The sequence below is a fragment of the Zalophus californianus genome, chromosome 1, assembly GCF_009762305.2.
Source record: "Zalophus californianus isolate mZalCal1 chromosome 1, mZalCal1.pri.v2, whole genome shotgun sequence".
Lineage (NCBI taxonomy): Eukaryota > Metazoa > Chordata > Mammalia > Carnivora > Otariidae > Zalophus > Zalophus californianus.
In genome coordinates, this window is record NC_045595.1 from 17,805,533 (window position 1) to 17,819,767 (window position 14,235).

Here is a 14,235-nt window from a genome sequence, read left to right on the forward strand (position 1 = left end):
ATTGTTCTGTCCCTGAGTAGACTAAGGTAACCTACCCCAACTGACTGCCCAAAGTAAAAGTTAACCCTCTGGAGAGAGAGAACATTCACCCGAGCCTGAATCATCTCCAGCATTGTTTATCCAAAATGTCCGGCTCCCAATCAAAAATTGGGAGTGTATCCAAAATACATAAAGAACTCCTAAAAATCACCGAGAAAAAGGTAGACAATCCAATCAGGGGAGAAAAAGAACGAAAGACCTCACAAAAGATATCCAAATGGCCATGAAACAGAGTAAAAAGCTGCCCCAATTAAAAGAGTGTGATACTGTAAATCATGCTTAATATAAAAGTAGGTGAAATAAATCAACAGGGAAAAGACAGATGGGGGGTTATAGGAAGGTGAGTTAATCGGGGAGAAATCAGTTTTAAGGCTTATGTTGGAACGCCAAAAGAAATTCTGGTTGGTTGAGATAGTTAAACTCAAAAGAAGAGAAGGAAGGAAAGACACAGGGATGTGGGAATCCAATCCCGAAAAAACTGAACAAAAGTGAAGGAGAGAGCACCCCCGGGGCCTCAGCACAGTCTCGCTGGCTGAGCTCAGCGGGGGCCCAGGAGCACCGGGCAGGGGTGGGCAGGGATTGGGAGCGCTGATCAGCGGAGAGCGGGGCCTGGGAGCACTAAGCAGTGGAGGGCAGGGGCGCTGGGAGGACAGCAAAGGGCAGGTGATTACCGCGTCGATCTCGTTGAGGACCTTCCACTGCTCATAAGGCACACCCAGGGCCTCGGCTGTCTGGATGGTCCTCTTCATCTGGCTCGTCCAGACCTTCAGGTCCTTGATGTTCTGATCACGGATGAACTGGGCCAGACTCCTGGCAAACTGAAATGCATCAGAAGCAAGTTCAGACCCACAGATCCAAGGCGGCCCACAAAGGACCATGAAGCCACAGGGCACAATGGTGTCATGCCCACCCAGCCTCAGAACACAGAGAACTGACCTCTTGAGAACACCCACACCCTCAAGTGCTGTCCTTATGCATTCTCTCCAGACCCTCTGTGCAGTTCCAGTTGTGGACCATTATGTCCCCTGCCGTTGCCCACCTCCCGACCATGTGTCCTGGACCATGTGACCTCCCTACAGAGGCCTGAGTATCTCCCCCGGACTGTGGTGCAGCGATCAGCTGCATTGCAGGGACTTGGGTCATTCCCATAATGGCATGCCTCTCCAGGGAAAGGGGCTCAGCTGGTGACAGCTCACGTGGAAGCCAGAGATCCAAGCGTGGTGCTTGGTGACTTTCCCTACATGACAGGAACATTCCAGACTGAATGAAGTTCATCCACCTTGATTACACACGAGCTATAAGAGCTGGAGTCCAGGCCCATTGGACACATGCATACATGTACCCAGCTGCCAAGAAGTACCAATGCACAGCTGTCCTCACCACCCCCAAGCGCACACACACACACACACACACACACACACACACACACACACACACACACACACTGACCTCCCTGCCCCGGGGGGACAGTCCCGGGTCCCCGCCAATCCGGCCCTTGAGATTGAGCTCACTTTCCCCGTGCCGGCAGAGGTAGATGGAGCGAGGGGTCACATGGATGTTCATGAGGTAATACACGATGCGGCTCTGGATGTGATCAGCCACCCGGTTCACCACATAGCTCTGCCCCACGTCCATGATCTTGATGTAGGACAGATCCCTTTCCAGAGAGAAGGTCGAGAGAGAGAGGTGTGAGTGTGACTGGGCCCCCGAGGGCTCATCCTGCCACTATCGGAAGTGGCCACAGAGCTGTGCATTTCGGACCACTGGGCTTGAGACCACAACACATGGACAGGCAGCTGGTGTGCAAGTGACAGGGGTGAGGATGGAGCAACACAACACGTGGAACAGCCAGACAGATCCTGTGAGAGGTGCTCAACACTTGTCGTGTTTCCAAAAGGTGACATCCAAAGGGTCAGTCATACACATTGTGACTTTCACTGCTGCTCTGTGGCCCCCGGACCCCGCTTGCCTACCTCTGAGCTCTCAACGCACAGTCTGTAAGGTGAATAAGAGATGGTTTTTTCCACGACTGACCTGGGGGCAGCTGGCAAATGCTCCTCGCCTCCGCTTCCCTTGCCAGCCATCCCTGGACCTGCCTTTCCTTCCCCCAATAAACCCCGCCCCTGTACCCCAGCTCAGCCACTTCCCTTGCTTGCTCGGGCTGGGCAGCGGGGCGGTTGGGAGAACACGCTCTGCTTCTGTTTGCTGGGTGCTGGGGAGGCAACAGGAGGAGAGATGGGGTTTCTCAGGCATCCTGCTCTGGGCTGGCCCAGGGAGGCCCTCTGAAGGTTCTCATCTGAGTTCTCACTGTCTGGCCCGAGGGCCTAGGTTTAAGTTTAGGGTTGTTACATGGACACCAATAAAAACAGTAGCAATGTTAACTGAGGAATCCAACAGGAGCTGTTCCAGTTAAGCCTCTCTCGTGCGCTCACATCACAGAACTACAAGAACCACTGTGCTGGGGTGACTAGAGAAACACGAAAAACCACCGGGGCCCAGGCAGTGGGTGCTGACTGGCTGGGGTTGGCCACAGAGCCCGGCCAAGGAGACTCAGCCAGAGGAGGAGTTCCTACTGGAGTTACAGTAGGAACTATTCTGTAAAGACCCCCAGAAATCATCCCTCTTACGGGTGCTTGTTCCCCTTGGTCTGTACGCATTAGATGTTCTCATGTGATTATACAGGACCCTATGCCCAAGTTTACATTCCAGACTTTCACTTAATGCCACATAACTTACCCTGTCCCCAGTGTCTTGGCTATGATCTGTGACTATGCAATACTTTACCAAGGGGCCACAGTGTTACTTGCTTAACCACTGCACCCACTTTGACTGTAATACAGAAGTTGGCAAACTATAGCCAAAAAGTCAAATTCGGCCCGCAGCCTGTTTTTGTAAATAAAGTTTTATCGGAACGCAGTCATGCCCATTTATTGACATGTTGTCTATGTTTCCTTTGCACTACAATGGCAGAGTTAAATAGCTCAACAGAGACTGTATGCCCCCAAAAATATTTTCTACCTGACCCTTCACAGATAAAGTTTGCTACTGTAAGAGCCTCAGCTGATGCCCCTTGTGGGCCTAAAGACCCCTCCCACCCAACACTTACTCCTGCTGGGTCGGCCATTCCAGAAGGAGGCAGTGGGGCTTATCAGCATGGGTCACTGTCAGCTGTAAGCAGGATCTGGGCACTCCTTCCCGCCCCCCCCATCTCAAAACACAGACTGCACACTTAAAGAACATGTAATGTTTGCAAATGCCTTGCGGGAAGACTCTCCACACAGAAATTAGGCTTGATTTTATAAGGGAATAGCAGAAAATTCTGTTCTTTCTTCCTTTCTTCCTCCCTCTCGCCCTCCCTCCCTTCCATTCTAGTAAGCTCTATGCCCAGTGCAGGGTCACTGAGTCATATGGAATAACAGAAAACTCTGACTTGCAGAGCCCCAGATAAGGTAATAGGGGTTCTGCAAGTCACCTCTGGCCCACAATTTCTGCCCAAAGGAAAGAAACAAGGCCAGACCATCTCTGACTGCTGGGGTGGCCGCTCAGCCACCACCCCGGCGAGTCACAAGGAGGCAGCTGAGCAGGACCCCCACCACCCACCCATCATAAGCTGCGGGATGTGGTGCTCTCCTCACTCACCTGTCCAGGTCCTCATCCAGCGACTCGTACGAATTCTCATAGCACTCAATGCGCCGCATGAAATCTTCCGTGGCCTTGTCACTATCATGGTTCACATAGTCAGGGCTGCCCAGTTTCACTTGCTGCCGGACCAGGCACAGAGCAAGGACACATCAGGCTTGGAGGCCAGGCAGGGCTAGATACCAAGGAGGATGCTGGGCAGGGGGTGAGGGGAGGCTGAGCCAGAGGCCAGGGCAAGGCTGGGGGCATGAAGCTGGCAGCCGATCCCCGGAGACTGGTTCCGTTAGAAGGAGTCCAGCAGTTCCCTGGTCTTAGTTCCCACACCAGCGCCAACAGAGTGTTACTGGGCAGCCTAAGATAGGAGTCCTCATCTTTGTGGCACAGGGGGATGTGAGGCCAGAGGAGCAAAGGGCCCGGAAGCCCCTTCCCAGCTGAACCATCTCCCCCAACCCAGATGTTCATTCCTTGGATAAACAGGGGGCAGTGGAGAGAGGTCAAATCTCTTTCGCTTTCGAAATATAAACATCACTTCCTACCCCCACCCCCTACCTCCAGAGGCTGAAGCTCCTCTCTCACTGTCCAGGGAATGATGAGGGGGAAAGGGAGGGGAAGGTAAGAGCAGAGAGCAAGAGTGAATGCCCCCCAGCTACACGGCCCTCCACACGAGGGGTGCTCAGGAGTCTCCGATCTCCTGACCTGGCCTTGCACCGCCTTCCCTCCCCGCCCCCAATGTTCAAGAAGCCCAAAGAGAGGCTGGCCTAGGCACCAGCCCAAACCCAGAGACAGACCTCACTGTCACATGCCACCTCAGCTGTATTACTGCCCCCACAAGGTCAGAGACACCACTCACCACAATGTTAGCAGCTATGACCTCAGGATCCACACAGATGGACTCCACAAAAAAGGTCTTCGGCAAGGACCAGGGCCGGCAGGAGGGAAGGAACCACAGACACATTCAGGGTCCTGGGCCTGGCTCCATGGAGCTCCCACCTCCCTGATGGCCAGGGTGACCCCAGGCCCTTCTTCTGGGGGTGGCGACAGGGTCGAGAAGCCCCCAACCAAACTAGGTGCCATCCTATCCAGGACCCTCCCATAAGATGCCCACCTCCCCCAAAAGAAAACCCCAGACAGAGAGGAAATGGCAACTCCTGTATCCCACATCCACTCTGGAGCCCACCTGCCTGACACCTGCGCACATCAGGAGGCTGTGAGAGGGGCCCGGGGCGGGGGGTCCAAATGTGCACAGCCCGACTGAGGAAGTGAACCAAAGACGCCTCACCTTGTAGCCATTCTGTTCCCCAAAATTAAAGATGGTCGCTCTCCGCTCTCGGGTGGTATTCGTTGCATCAAAAACCTAGGACCAAACCAGGTTCACTCGGACTCTGGCCCTGGAGCAGGGGGGAAGCCAGCCGACAGCGGCTGCAGAGGAACCAGATTTCTCACGGGGACCAGCTCATGCCCAGGCCACCCGCCTGGCCGGTCTCCTTTAGACCTGCGACGCCCGGGCCGGGCCGCCCCTCCCTCGAGGAACACGCCTCAAGGAAGCTGGGAGGAGTGGGTACCTGTGTTCCCAGCAGGCACTCAGTCCATGCTTGGCCAACAGGACTTCCTGTAAAACCAGTTAAACATGGAGTGCGGAACCCCTGTTTATCTCCACTCCATCCCGAGACTCCACAAAGATGGGAAAAGAAGAATAAAGAGAATGGAAGAGGAGATGTCGACAAAATGTGGGGGACTGACTCGGAGAGATGGAGCAAACCAAACATAAGCCCTCAGCCTGCACAGCACACCCACCCGTGCAGAACGGGCAGCATCAGGAACAGGACCCAGTTGTCTTGGAGAAAAGGAACAAGGGTACAGAGGAAAAGGGGGGCCCGCCCGGTGGTGCAACTGAGAGCAGGCGGAGCCCCAGGCCCTCTCCCTGCCTCATCCGGCCAGGCTGACCCGTCTGGGGCTCCTCCTGAACCACCTGGGGCCCGTCCACGTGCCCTCAGGGGTGACCCACTCACCCGCGCGTCTAAAAGCAGCTTTTAGAGCATCACTTTTTTTAAAAGGGCATTCAACCAGGGCTCAGGGGCTGCTCCAGCAAAACCCCGAATGTGAAAAACAGAGACTACATAAAAAAGAATAAAAGGAGCTTTGAGAAAATGAAGACAGGACAGAGAACAGAAAGATATGTCAAAAAAACAAAACAAAACAAAAACCTTACAACTGTTATCTAAAGAGAGAGACAAAATACTGCAGTAACCCCCAAACAGAAACAGAGTTCTAAAAAACTGGAACATTCAGTGATGAGAAATTTAGAATTCAGAAACTAAAACAGGATCACAGAAATTCTTTTTCTTTTTTTTTTAGATTATTTATTTATTTATTTGAGAGAGACTGAGAGATAGAGAGCACGAGAGGGAAGAGGGTCAGAGGGAGAAGCAGACTCCCCGCTGAGCAGGGAGCCCGGCGCGGGACTCGATCCCGGGACTCCAGGATCACGACCCGAGCCGAAGGCAGCCGCCCAACCAACTGAGCCACCCAGGCGCCCAGGATCACAGAAATTCTTTAAAAATTCAACCGAATGCTTGTACGATAATGTTGAGATAGTCTCCCTGAAAATAGAACACAAGTGACAGAGATAGGCAATCAGGAAGAAAAAAAAAAGATATAATTAGGGCTCAAGTCCAGCATGAAACCACCAGGAGTTCTAGAAGAAGCAGCTCAGAAAAATGGGAGTGGAGCAGAGAATCAATTGTCAGAAACTGGTGGGGGTGGCTTATCAAAGTAATAACAGGTGACAGGTTCCCTGACCTGTTAGAAAAGAGTTTCTCATTGGAGAGGGCCGCCCCGGGACCCAGCATGGCGGAGAAGACCCATCACAGGGCCCTAAAGTTCTCCCCAGAGAAAAGGGCATGGGCAGCCCCAGTTCCCTCCAAGAGATGAAACTTTTGGGAAGATCAGCAAATCAGAATGCCATCCGACTTTTCCACAGCTACTCGAGAAGCCATACTACAACAGAGCGATGTTGTGGAAATTCTAAAGGAAAAATACTTCCCACCTAAACCCAACCATCAAATACGAGGATAAAAAAAGACATTTCCAGACACACAAGATCTCATGTGAGGTAATTCCCAAGTACCTTCCTCAGGAAGCTACTGGAGTACATGCTCCAACTAAACAAGTCAGTAAACGAAGGAAAAAGAAGACATGGGGTCTGCGAGCAAGGCTTCAACGGGGGAGTCAGGAGGAGGGAACTCCCGAGACCCAGAAGGTGACTGATCCAGATGGGGCTGGGGGATTATGAGCTGCAGGAAGCACGCCTCCAAGAGGAAAAAGGAAGGAAAAAGCAGCTCCTGTGTTTGACTGCATAGGGGGAGAGGAGGGGCCTTTCCCATAGACACCCTTGCTCAACTTCATCCCACCCATCCAGCTGACAGGAAGGGCCAACACATCGTTGGAATTCCATTACCCAGGATTCAGCGGGTTCCTGGAACAGCCACTAAATGTGGGGCAGGATTCTCCCCAGACCAGAAGAAATCACATTGGCTAAAGACTTAGGTAACAGATACCACATGTGGTGACCAACAATGTGAGTATTCAGAAGGAAGTCCTACTGGGTCAAATGCAACCACAAGCCCAGAGGGAAATTCCCAGCACACATCCAGCCTCTGGCTTCCTCCTTTATAGTGGCTGTAGACTTCCTCCCAGGGCCCTGCACACCCTCTCTTCCCTGCCAGACACCTGACCAGCGAAGGGCTAGATGTAGCTAGGCTCCCACATGCCACTCCCAGAAGTCGCGGGGATGTCCCACTCACCGCCACGTGTCCCCCCTCCTCACTGAGGAACCGCCGGACATCACGGAGGGCTGCCAGTGCACACTGCCTTCAGAAGAGAAAACACAGGGTCAGCCCTGCACCCAACCGTGGCCGCAGGAGGGCCACAGATCAGAGACACATCCTACCCCAGCCCGGAGAGGGCCCAGTCCCTGGGGCCCCTTCTCCTCTCAAGGGCTCTCTTTCCTTGAGGTCATTTCAGTGCTTTTGCTAACTCTGCTGTAAGTGGAAGGCTATGTGCTCCTGGCCACTGGGGATATGTTTTTTTAAGATTTTGTCAGAGAGAGAGCACGCGCATGCGCACGTGCACAAGCGGGGGAACGGCAGGCAGAGGGAGAGGCAGATTCCCCACCAAGCAAGGAGCCCGATGTGGGACTCGATCCCAGGACCCTGAGATCATGACCTGAGCCGAAGGCAGACGCTTAACCGACTGAGCCACCCAGGCGCCCCTTACCTGCACTTTCTTCATGCAAGAGTAAAGTTAGATCTTCTTCCATTTGTTTGAACTTCGGATTGGGTGCGTAAACCCCAGCACATCCAAGGGCAGTGCTGCCGGGCCTTTCACTGGCCAGGCCGCCGTGCCCAAGCATGGAGGCACAGGCCAGGCAGAGCAGGGGGCAGCCCGCTGGGGTCAGGGGCAAATTGGTGGCAGAGCTGAGTCCGCATGCCTGGAAGGAGCTCTGCTCCTATGCCTCTTTGTGACCTTTCTGCGCCCCGGTGGGTCTTTCGGTTAAAACTTCAAAGAGCTTTCCTCTGCCAAAACCCCCTGAATTCTGAGAGTCTGGGAAACTGGCACTGCCAGAGCCATTTCTGGCCAGCCGCACGAGCACCCCAGGTCCTGGGCTAGGATCAGTGGGTTGCTCTGGCTGAGGCAGCACCAGGAAAGAGGGATCTCAGGGCTCCAATGGAGACAGGGGATGAGCAGCCTGTGAGCCTGAGCATTTGGGGGTGTGGGTGTGAAGCGGGGGCAGGCGTATGGGACTGAGCCCTTCACCTGTGCAGACTGATGCTAACTCCAGGTGGACCGTGGATGCTAACTCCAGAACTGGCCTGAATGGAATTGTTAGCCGCACGTGCATGTGCCCACGGGCGGGCCTGTGGGCTTGTGTGCGGTAGGAGACTGAGTGTGCAAGTATGAATGTGCCTCGTGGCGTATGTGTACACGTGACCTGCACGTGTGCACGTGACCCTGCATGCCCTTTCCTGGACCTTCCACTGTGCCCTGTGTCAGGGACAGACACCAACGCTGTGTAGCTTCCAGGGACCTCAACAATGTGTGGTCACCCAGGGCTCTGGGAAATTTAGCCTTCTCTTCGCAGCCTTCCCATTTTAAAAAGTCTGATCCTTCTATGTTGCCAATCACCTGTGGGACCTTCTGGGCTGGTCATTGGGAAATGGTCCTGAAGCCCAAGGGCCAGAGTCAGCCTTTAGATTCAGGAGGGAGGGTTTCTAGGAATAGCCAGAGGGTGTGCCTGCAGACAGGCCCCCGTAAACCTGCCCCCAGCTTCTCCTGCTGGGGCCTCTGTTCCAGCTGGGCCACCCTGGACTAGCTCCCCAACCTCTCCAAGTTGGGATTTCCCCATCTGAGTTAATCTCAATACTCCTACCTTCGACAGGAGGCCTGAGCAGATTTACTGGTGGGCCCTGGGAGGGCCAGCTCCCTTATTCTTCCCACAGACACTTTGGATTCAGACAGGCCTGGCTTCAAATTCAAACCCTGCGTGATCCGACACAGTACCATCACTTTCAGACCTTGCCTCCGCATCTGGGGGAGTGAGATGACACCACCGGCCGCGTGCAGGGGAGAGCAAATAAGCAGGTCGGTGCCCACAGCTTGAGATTGTTACAGAATTTGCACGGGATACAGCCTCTGCCCTACTAACAGGGTAACACTAGAAAGATGGGCACAGCGGTTTTTAGTGGTATATGGGCTACAGATTCAAGGCTGGGCTCTGGGAAGTAACTTGTTATCTTGTGTGAGACTCCGGAACCTCAGCTTCCTCACCTGTAAAACGGGGAGGAGTGACAACGGGCAGCATGCACCCCACACACAGCAGGAGTTCAAATATCAGTTCCCTCCCTTTTGTCTGGGTCGCCAGAGGGTCCAGCCTCCAGTTTTACCCACAATTCGGACAGAGGCCTGAACGTCAGACTCCCCTGCCCTTTCCTGGTGCTGCTGCGGCCTGGCCGAGAGCCCACGCTGGGGAAGGGCCAAGCCCCACAGTGGGGAGCTCTTGCCCCCTGGTGGCCAGAGACAGAGCAGACAGCCTAGTATCCAGGCCTGGGCAACAACCCAGGAGCTTCTGGCCTGGAGCTCCACTTGATTTGGGGAGGTCACTAGAGCTGGGCCAACCTCTGCTAAATGCCCTACCACAGTGGCTGGACCCAGAGCAAGGGCAAGGAAGCTTCTTGATCCCTCAGCTGATACCTGCCTAAAAGAGCACAGATCCTCAGACCACCAGTTGGTGTTCTTGGTTCAAGTCTGAATGGGGCAGGGAGGGCAAGAGGTAGGGTATCATATGCAAATTCATGAATGAGAACAGGAGGGTGAAGTCTGAGCCACATGAAAGCAAAGCCAAGGCCTGTCCTACCCATGCCAAGAACATGCCAAGCACATGCCGAACATCCTCCAAATTTATCCCGGGGCAAGGGAAGGAAGGATGCGGTTCTGGGCCCAATCCTTCTAGCTTCGTGAGAAGGTGCCAGGAGGTAGTCCCTCTCCCACTCTGCCCCATCCCAGAGGCCTGTGTCCCTGCACCCACGGGGTCCCCCTCCTTACCAGAGGCCATGCCCACGAAGGGCCTGGGGTAAGCAAGTGAGAGGTCTCTGCAGCCGGCCCATGACCTGCCCTGGCAAGGTCTCCTCCATCTCTCTGAAGCCCCATCTTCCCCTCCCATAGGATGTCTTTACTAAGGGTTCATGAATCCCAGGGCAGAGCCAGCCACCAAGAGGACATACACCTGGGGCACCTGGGTGGCTCAGTCAGTTAAGTGTCTGCCTTCAGCTCCGGTCATGATCTCAGAGTCCTGGGATCAAGCCCCAAGTCAGGCTCCTTGCTCAGCAGGAAGCCTTCTTCTTCTCCTTCTCCCTCTGCCCCTTCCCACCGCTCATGCTCTCTCTCTTTCTCTCTCTGTCGCAAATAAGTAAATAAAATCTGAAAAAAAAAAAAAAAAAGAGGCCCTACACCCTTTCCCGATGTCCCCATATCCAACACATTCCCCAACCCCACCACATCCTGAGAGGTCAGGAGACCAGCCCTGTCGCAGGCACAGCAAGGCCAGGGCTCAGGAGCAGCTGGGCACCTGGGCACCTGGGCTCCAGGGTCTTCTCTGTAAACCCACATAATCACACACATACACAAACTCACTTCCTGATTTTTAGGCCCTCTTCATTGTCTGGAAGGAAAAACTCAAAAGACTTGTACGTCTTGACCATGTCCCGGCGATACTGGCCAACGTTGAATTCTGGGGGAAAGAAAGGCTCAGCTTTCACACAGCATCAGCCCTCCCCAGTTCTTGACCTTGACCCACCCCAGGCCAGCCTTCTCTCTTCCCTTCCCCTCCTCCACAAAGCCCCAAGGCCCCCTTGGAAGCCAAGGCCAAGTCTCACCACGAGTGGGCACGCCAATCCAGTTCAGGTAGCGAGTCAGCTTCTTAGAGATGTAGGTCTTGCCCCTGGCGGGCAGGCCTACCATGACAATGAGCGTTGGGCAGTTGGTCATGCAAACTGAAAGGCAAGCAGGCCGTGTCAGATAGGGGCTGGGATGCCTTCCAATGTGCCCCTCCCTCTGCTCCCCGCACAGGATATCAGACGGGCCTTCCAGGCCTCCTGGCCTCAGACGCTGGTCTCGAGCCACCACTGGCATAACCCCGCTGCCCAGGCCTGTCTGGGCTCCAGCAGTGCAGATGATCTCATCAGCCCCTTATGCTGATGGGTGCCTCGGATATAAAGCTGGACCTGCCCCGCCCCTGAATGAACAGGCAGGACAGAGCCAAAGCCCAGGAGATAGTCAACGCCCACCTGTCATCCGGGAATCCCACACCCCGCACAGCCTTTCAACATTCCTGCTAGCACAGTTCCACTGCTTACCCTCCCTGCTGGGAATTTTGCCTCATCTGGTACAAAGCCCAGCTCAAAAGCTGCTTCTTCAGTGAGACCTTCTTCCCAGCCACCTCCGTGCTACCCCGGCACACTCCCTCCATCCTGATCACCTCACCCATGAGTCTGCCCCCTGCACCTGATCACTTGGAGTGAGGGCAGCCCTGCAGTGTCTGAGCCATTCTGGATCATGTGGTCTGGCACGGAGTTGGCGCTCAAAAATTATGGGGGGGGCTGGCATCTCGAAATCACCCAGGGTGAGTGCCACAAGGGGCTGAGACCAGACGCCTAGACCAATGTCCACAAGGACTGTCCCTCAGACGGTCCACCTGCACCATCCCACGTGCCGCCAGGTCAGTGCGCCAGCCAGAGAAGTTGCTGAGGCCAGAGGCGGGGACAGGTCTGGACACAGCATCCCCAAACCCTGGCCCACTGGGACAGACACCTAGACAGCAAAACTACTGGCCTCACGTGACCCGGCTCCACTTTCAGTGTGGCCTCACTGCAGAAACCTTAGAAAGCTTCCCTTCCACCGTCCCCAGCACCTGGGCCATGTGAAACCACAGCAGACAGGCGGCCCATGTGGGCACCTGTCACTGCCCCTTCTTTGTCCCCAGGGCTCTTCAAGTGCCTTCTCCTGGTAGCCCTTCTTGGGGACAGCCTGCTGGGCCCTACCCCTCAGCTTGTCTCCCTCACTGGAGCTGGAGCACAGAGGCCCCAGGGGCAGCCCTGTCTAGGGCGCAGGTGTCAGGTCTGGGTTCCTCTCTTGACTCTGATCATGACTGGCAACTCTGAGCCTTGGTGTCCTCACCTGTCAAATGGGATGATAAATGCTCAGTGAGGCCTAGCACTATCTCCAGGTAAAAGCCAGGGCATGCCTGGGAAGCTGTGCCCCCTGCCCGGCCCTGAGGACGCAGGTGCACCTCAGCACCCACTGCCCTTGGGACTCGGGGTGCAGAGGCACCTGTCCGTCTCTAGGCAAGCCCTCAGAGAAGTAAAGGGCCCTGCTTGCCAGTGGGGGCTCCATCGCTCCTGTACCTGACCTTTGGGCAAATGTGACCCAAACTGTGAGCCTCAGGGGAGGGAAGGAGAGGATCCCACAGAACACAGGCCAACAATGAGCAAGAGTGAATTTGCAGAAAAACCCCAGCATTGGCGAAGGTGAGAGAAAAGCAAGTTAGGCAAGGCCATGCATCCTGAGAGCCAGTGACACTGAGGCCTGTGCTGTTTGCACAACTGCGGGTCAGGGCTCTCAAGCAACCAAAGGGCAGTGAATCAGCTACTAAGCACGGGGGAAGCCTACACACCCAGCCTGCTCCCCTCCTTCCCACTGCTCCCTGAAGGGCTCTCCCACAACCTCAGGAGTGGGGTTCTGCATCCCCTCTTCACATCTCCTACCTTCCCAGAGACAGCCCTGGCCTTCTCCCCCAGTGTGTGGTGACAGGATCTCCTCCCTGGTCCCATGCACGGCCACAGTAGGCAGGCAGGGTGGTCAACCAGGACTGGGTGCAAAACAAGAGCAATAAATTACTTATCAACTCTTTTCCTCAAGATAAGCTCCCAAGGAAATGACCCAAAGAAAGCTCAAAGTACAAGTGTGTTTGCAGTAGCTCTGCTTACAACAGCAAAACATAAGCAAGCTAGCAGAGGAGGAATTACAAACGGAGGCCCACAAGACGGCACACCACAGGGCCTGAACAGAGAGAGCATATGCACCAGGGGAGCTGGGGTGCAGCCGAAGCTGCAGCTCTGGGCCCTTGAGAGCCTCGCTACTGAGCAATTACACAGCAGAACCTGAGGCTTATGTGCAGAAGGAGATTTGCAGACATGTCCATTCAACTTACCTCACTCGTTCCTTTTCCTATAAATTTGCTTAGGGCCGCAAGAGCCCTAGGAATCAAGAGGCCCGGGACAAGCCTGGTGCTACCCTGTGATGACTTTCTGGTGGGCCACCTCAGGGGCAGCCACAAGTCCTGGAGAAGGTTCCAGAACTGCACCTGCTCCCACTTCCTTGGGGCCAGGCTGGGGAAGGGAGAACTCTTTAAAAAGAAAGCAACCTGGCATCACTGTCCTGTTCAGAGGGGACAGTAAGTCACCTCTCCTATTGTCCTGTGCACATTCCAGTTGTGTCCCTAGCCAAGAAGTTCTTGCTACCTTTTTGCTAATAAAGGCTATCACCAGCACTGTCCTTTCTGGCATGCTCCGAGTCCTTTCTTCAGCCCCTGCCCGACCTGCCCCCAGAGCTCCTCCAAGGCTGAGCTGAGGGGTAAAAGATGAAGAAGGTAACAGCTTCCAGGCCCTCATGCTTAGCTCTGAGTTTCACCAAAAGAATAAGAATTGCTAATGGAGAGTAGGGGTGGAGGAGGCACAGCCGCGCAGCCCCTGGGGCCCTCAGGGGCCAGGGACTAGACGCCAAAGACAACCCACTACACAGCACAGACCAACCAGGGGCTCCATATCCTCTTCTCTACAAAGCCCTGTGATTGGGTCAGCTTCCACCCATCCCCCACCCTCAGGTCCTCACCTGTCTTTGTGGTCTTCCACCAAGTTATAAATCTACCATACAGGGGGTAAAATGCTACATGAAAACAGGCTCTGGGGACTGCGGGTGCTGCCCAGACAGGTTCCATGTTCACTC

The 14,235-nt window shown here is 54.7% G+C and overlaps 1 protein-coding gene across 7 annotated transcripts in view; it reads right to left on the bottom strand.

Moving 5' to 3' along the window:
• The window catches only part of PFKFB4 (6-phosphofructo-2-kinase/fructose-2,6-biphosphatase 4), a 30,975-nt gene that overhangs the window by 11,046 nt on the left and 5,694 nt on the right, over positions 1–14,235 (bottom strand). For 6 of the 7 annotated variants that reach the window (XM_027586486.1, XM_027586485.1, XM_027586484.1 and 3 more), the window contains 8 exons: positions 11,109–11,225; positions 10,867–10,963; positions 7,482–7,548; positions 4,958–5,032; positions 4,529–4,585; positions 3,679–3,800; positions 1,489–1,696; positions 711–857 (listed from right to left, as the gene is read on the bottom strand). In XM_027586486.1, coding sequence (XP_027442287.1) covers positions 711–857; positions 1,489–1,696; positions 3,679–3,800; positions 4,529–4,585; positions 4,958–5,032; positions 7,482–7,548; positions 10,867–10,963; positions 11,109–11,225 — 890 coding nt within the window. Of the gene's footprint in view, positions 1–710; positions 858–1,488; positions 1,697–3,678; positions 3,801–4,528; positions 4,586–4,957; positions 5,033–7,481; positions 7,549–10,866; positions 10,964–11,108; positions 11,226–12,995; positions 13,077–14,235 lie in introns of those variants that run through there. The other variant, XM_027586489.1, reaches the window with a different exon arrangement.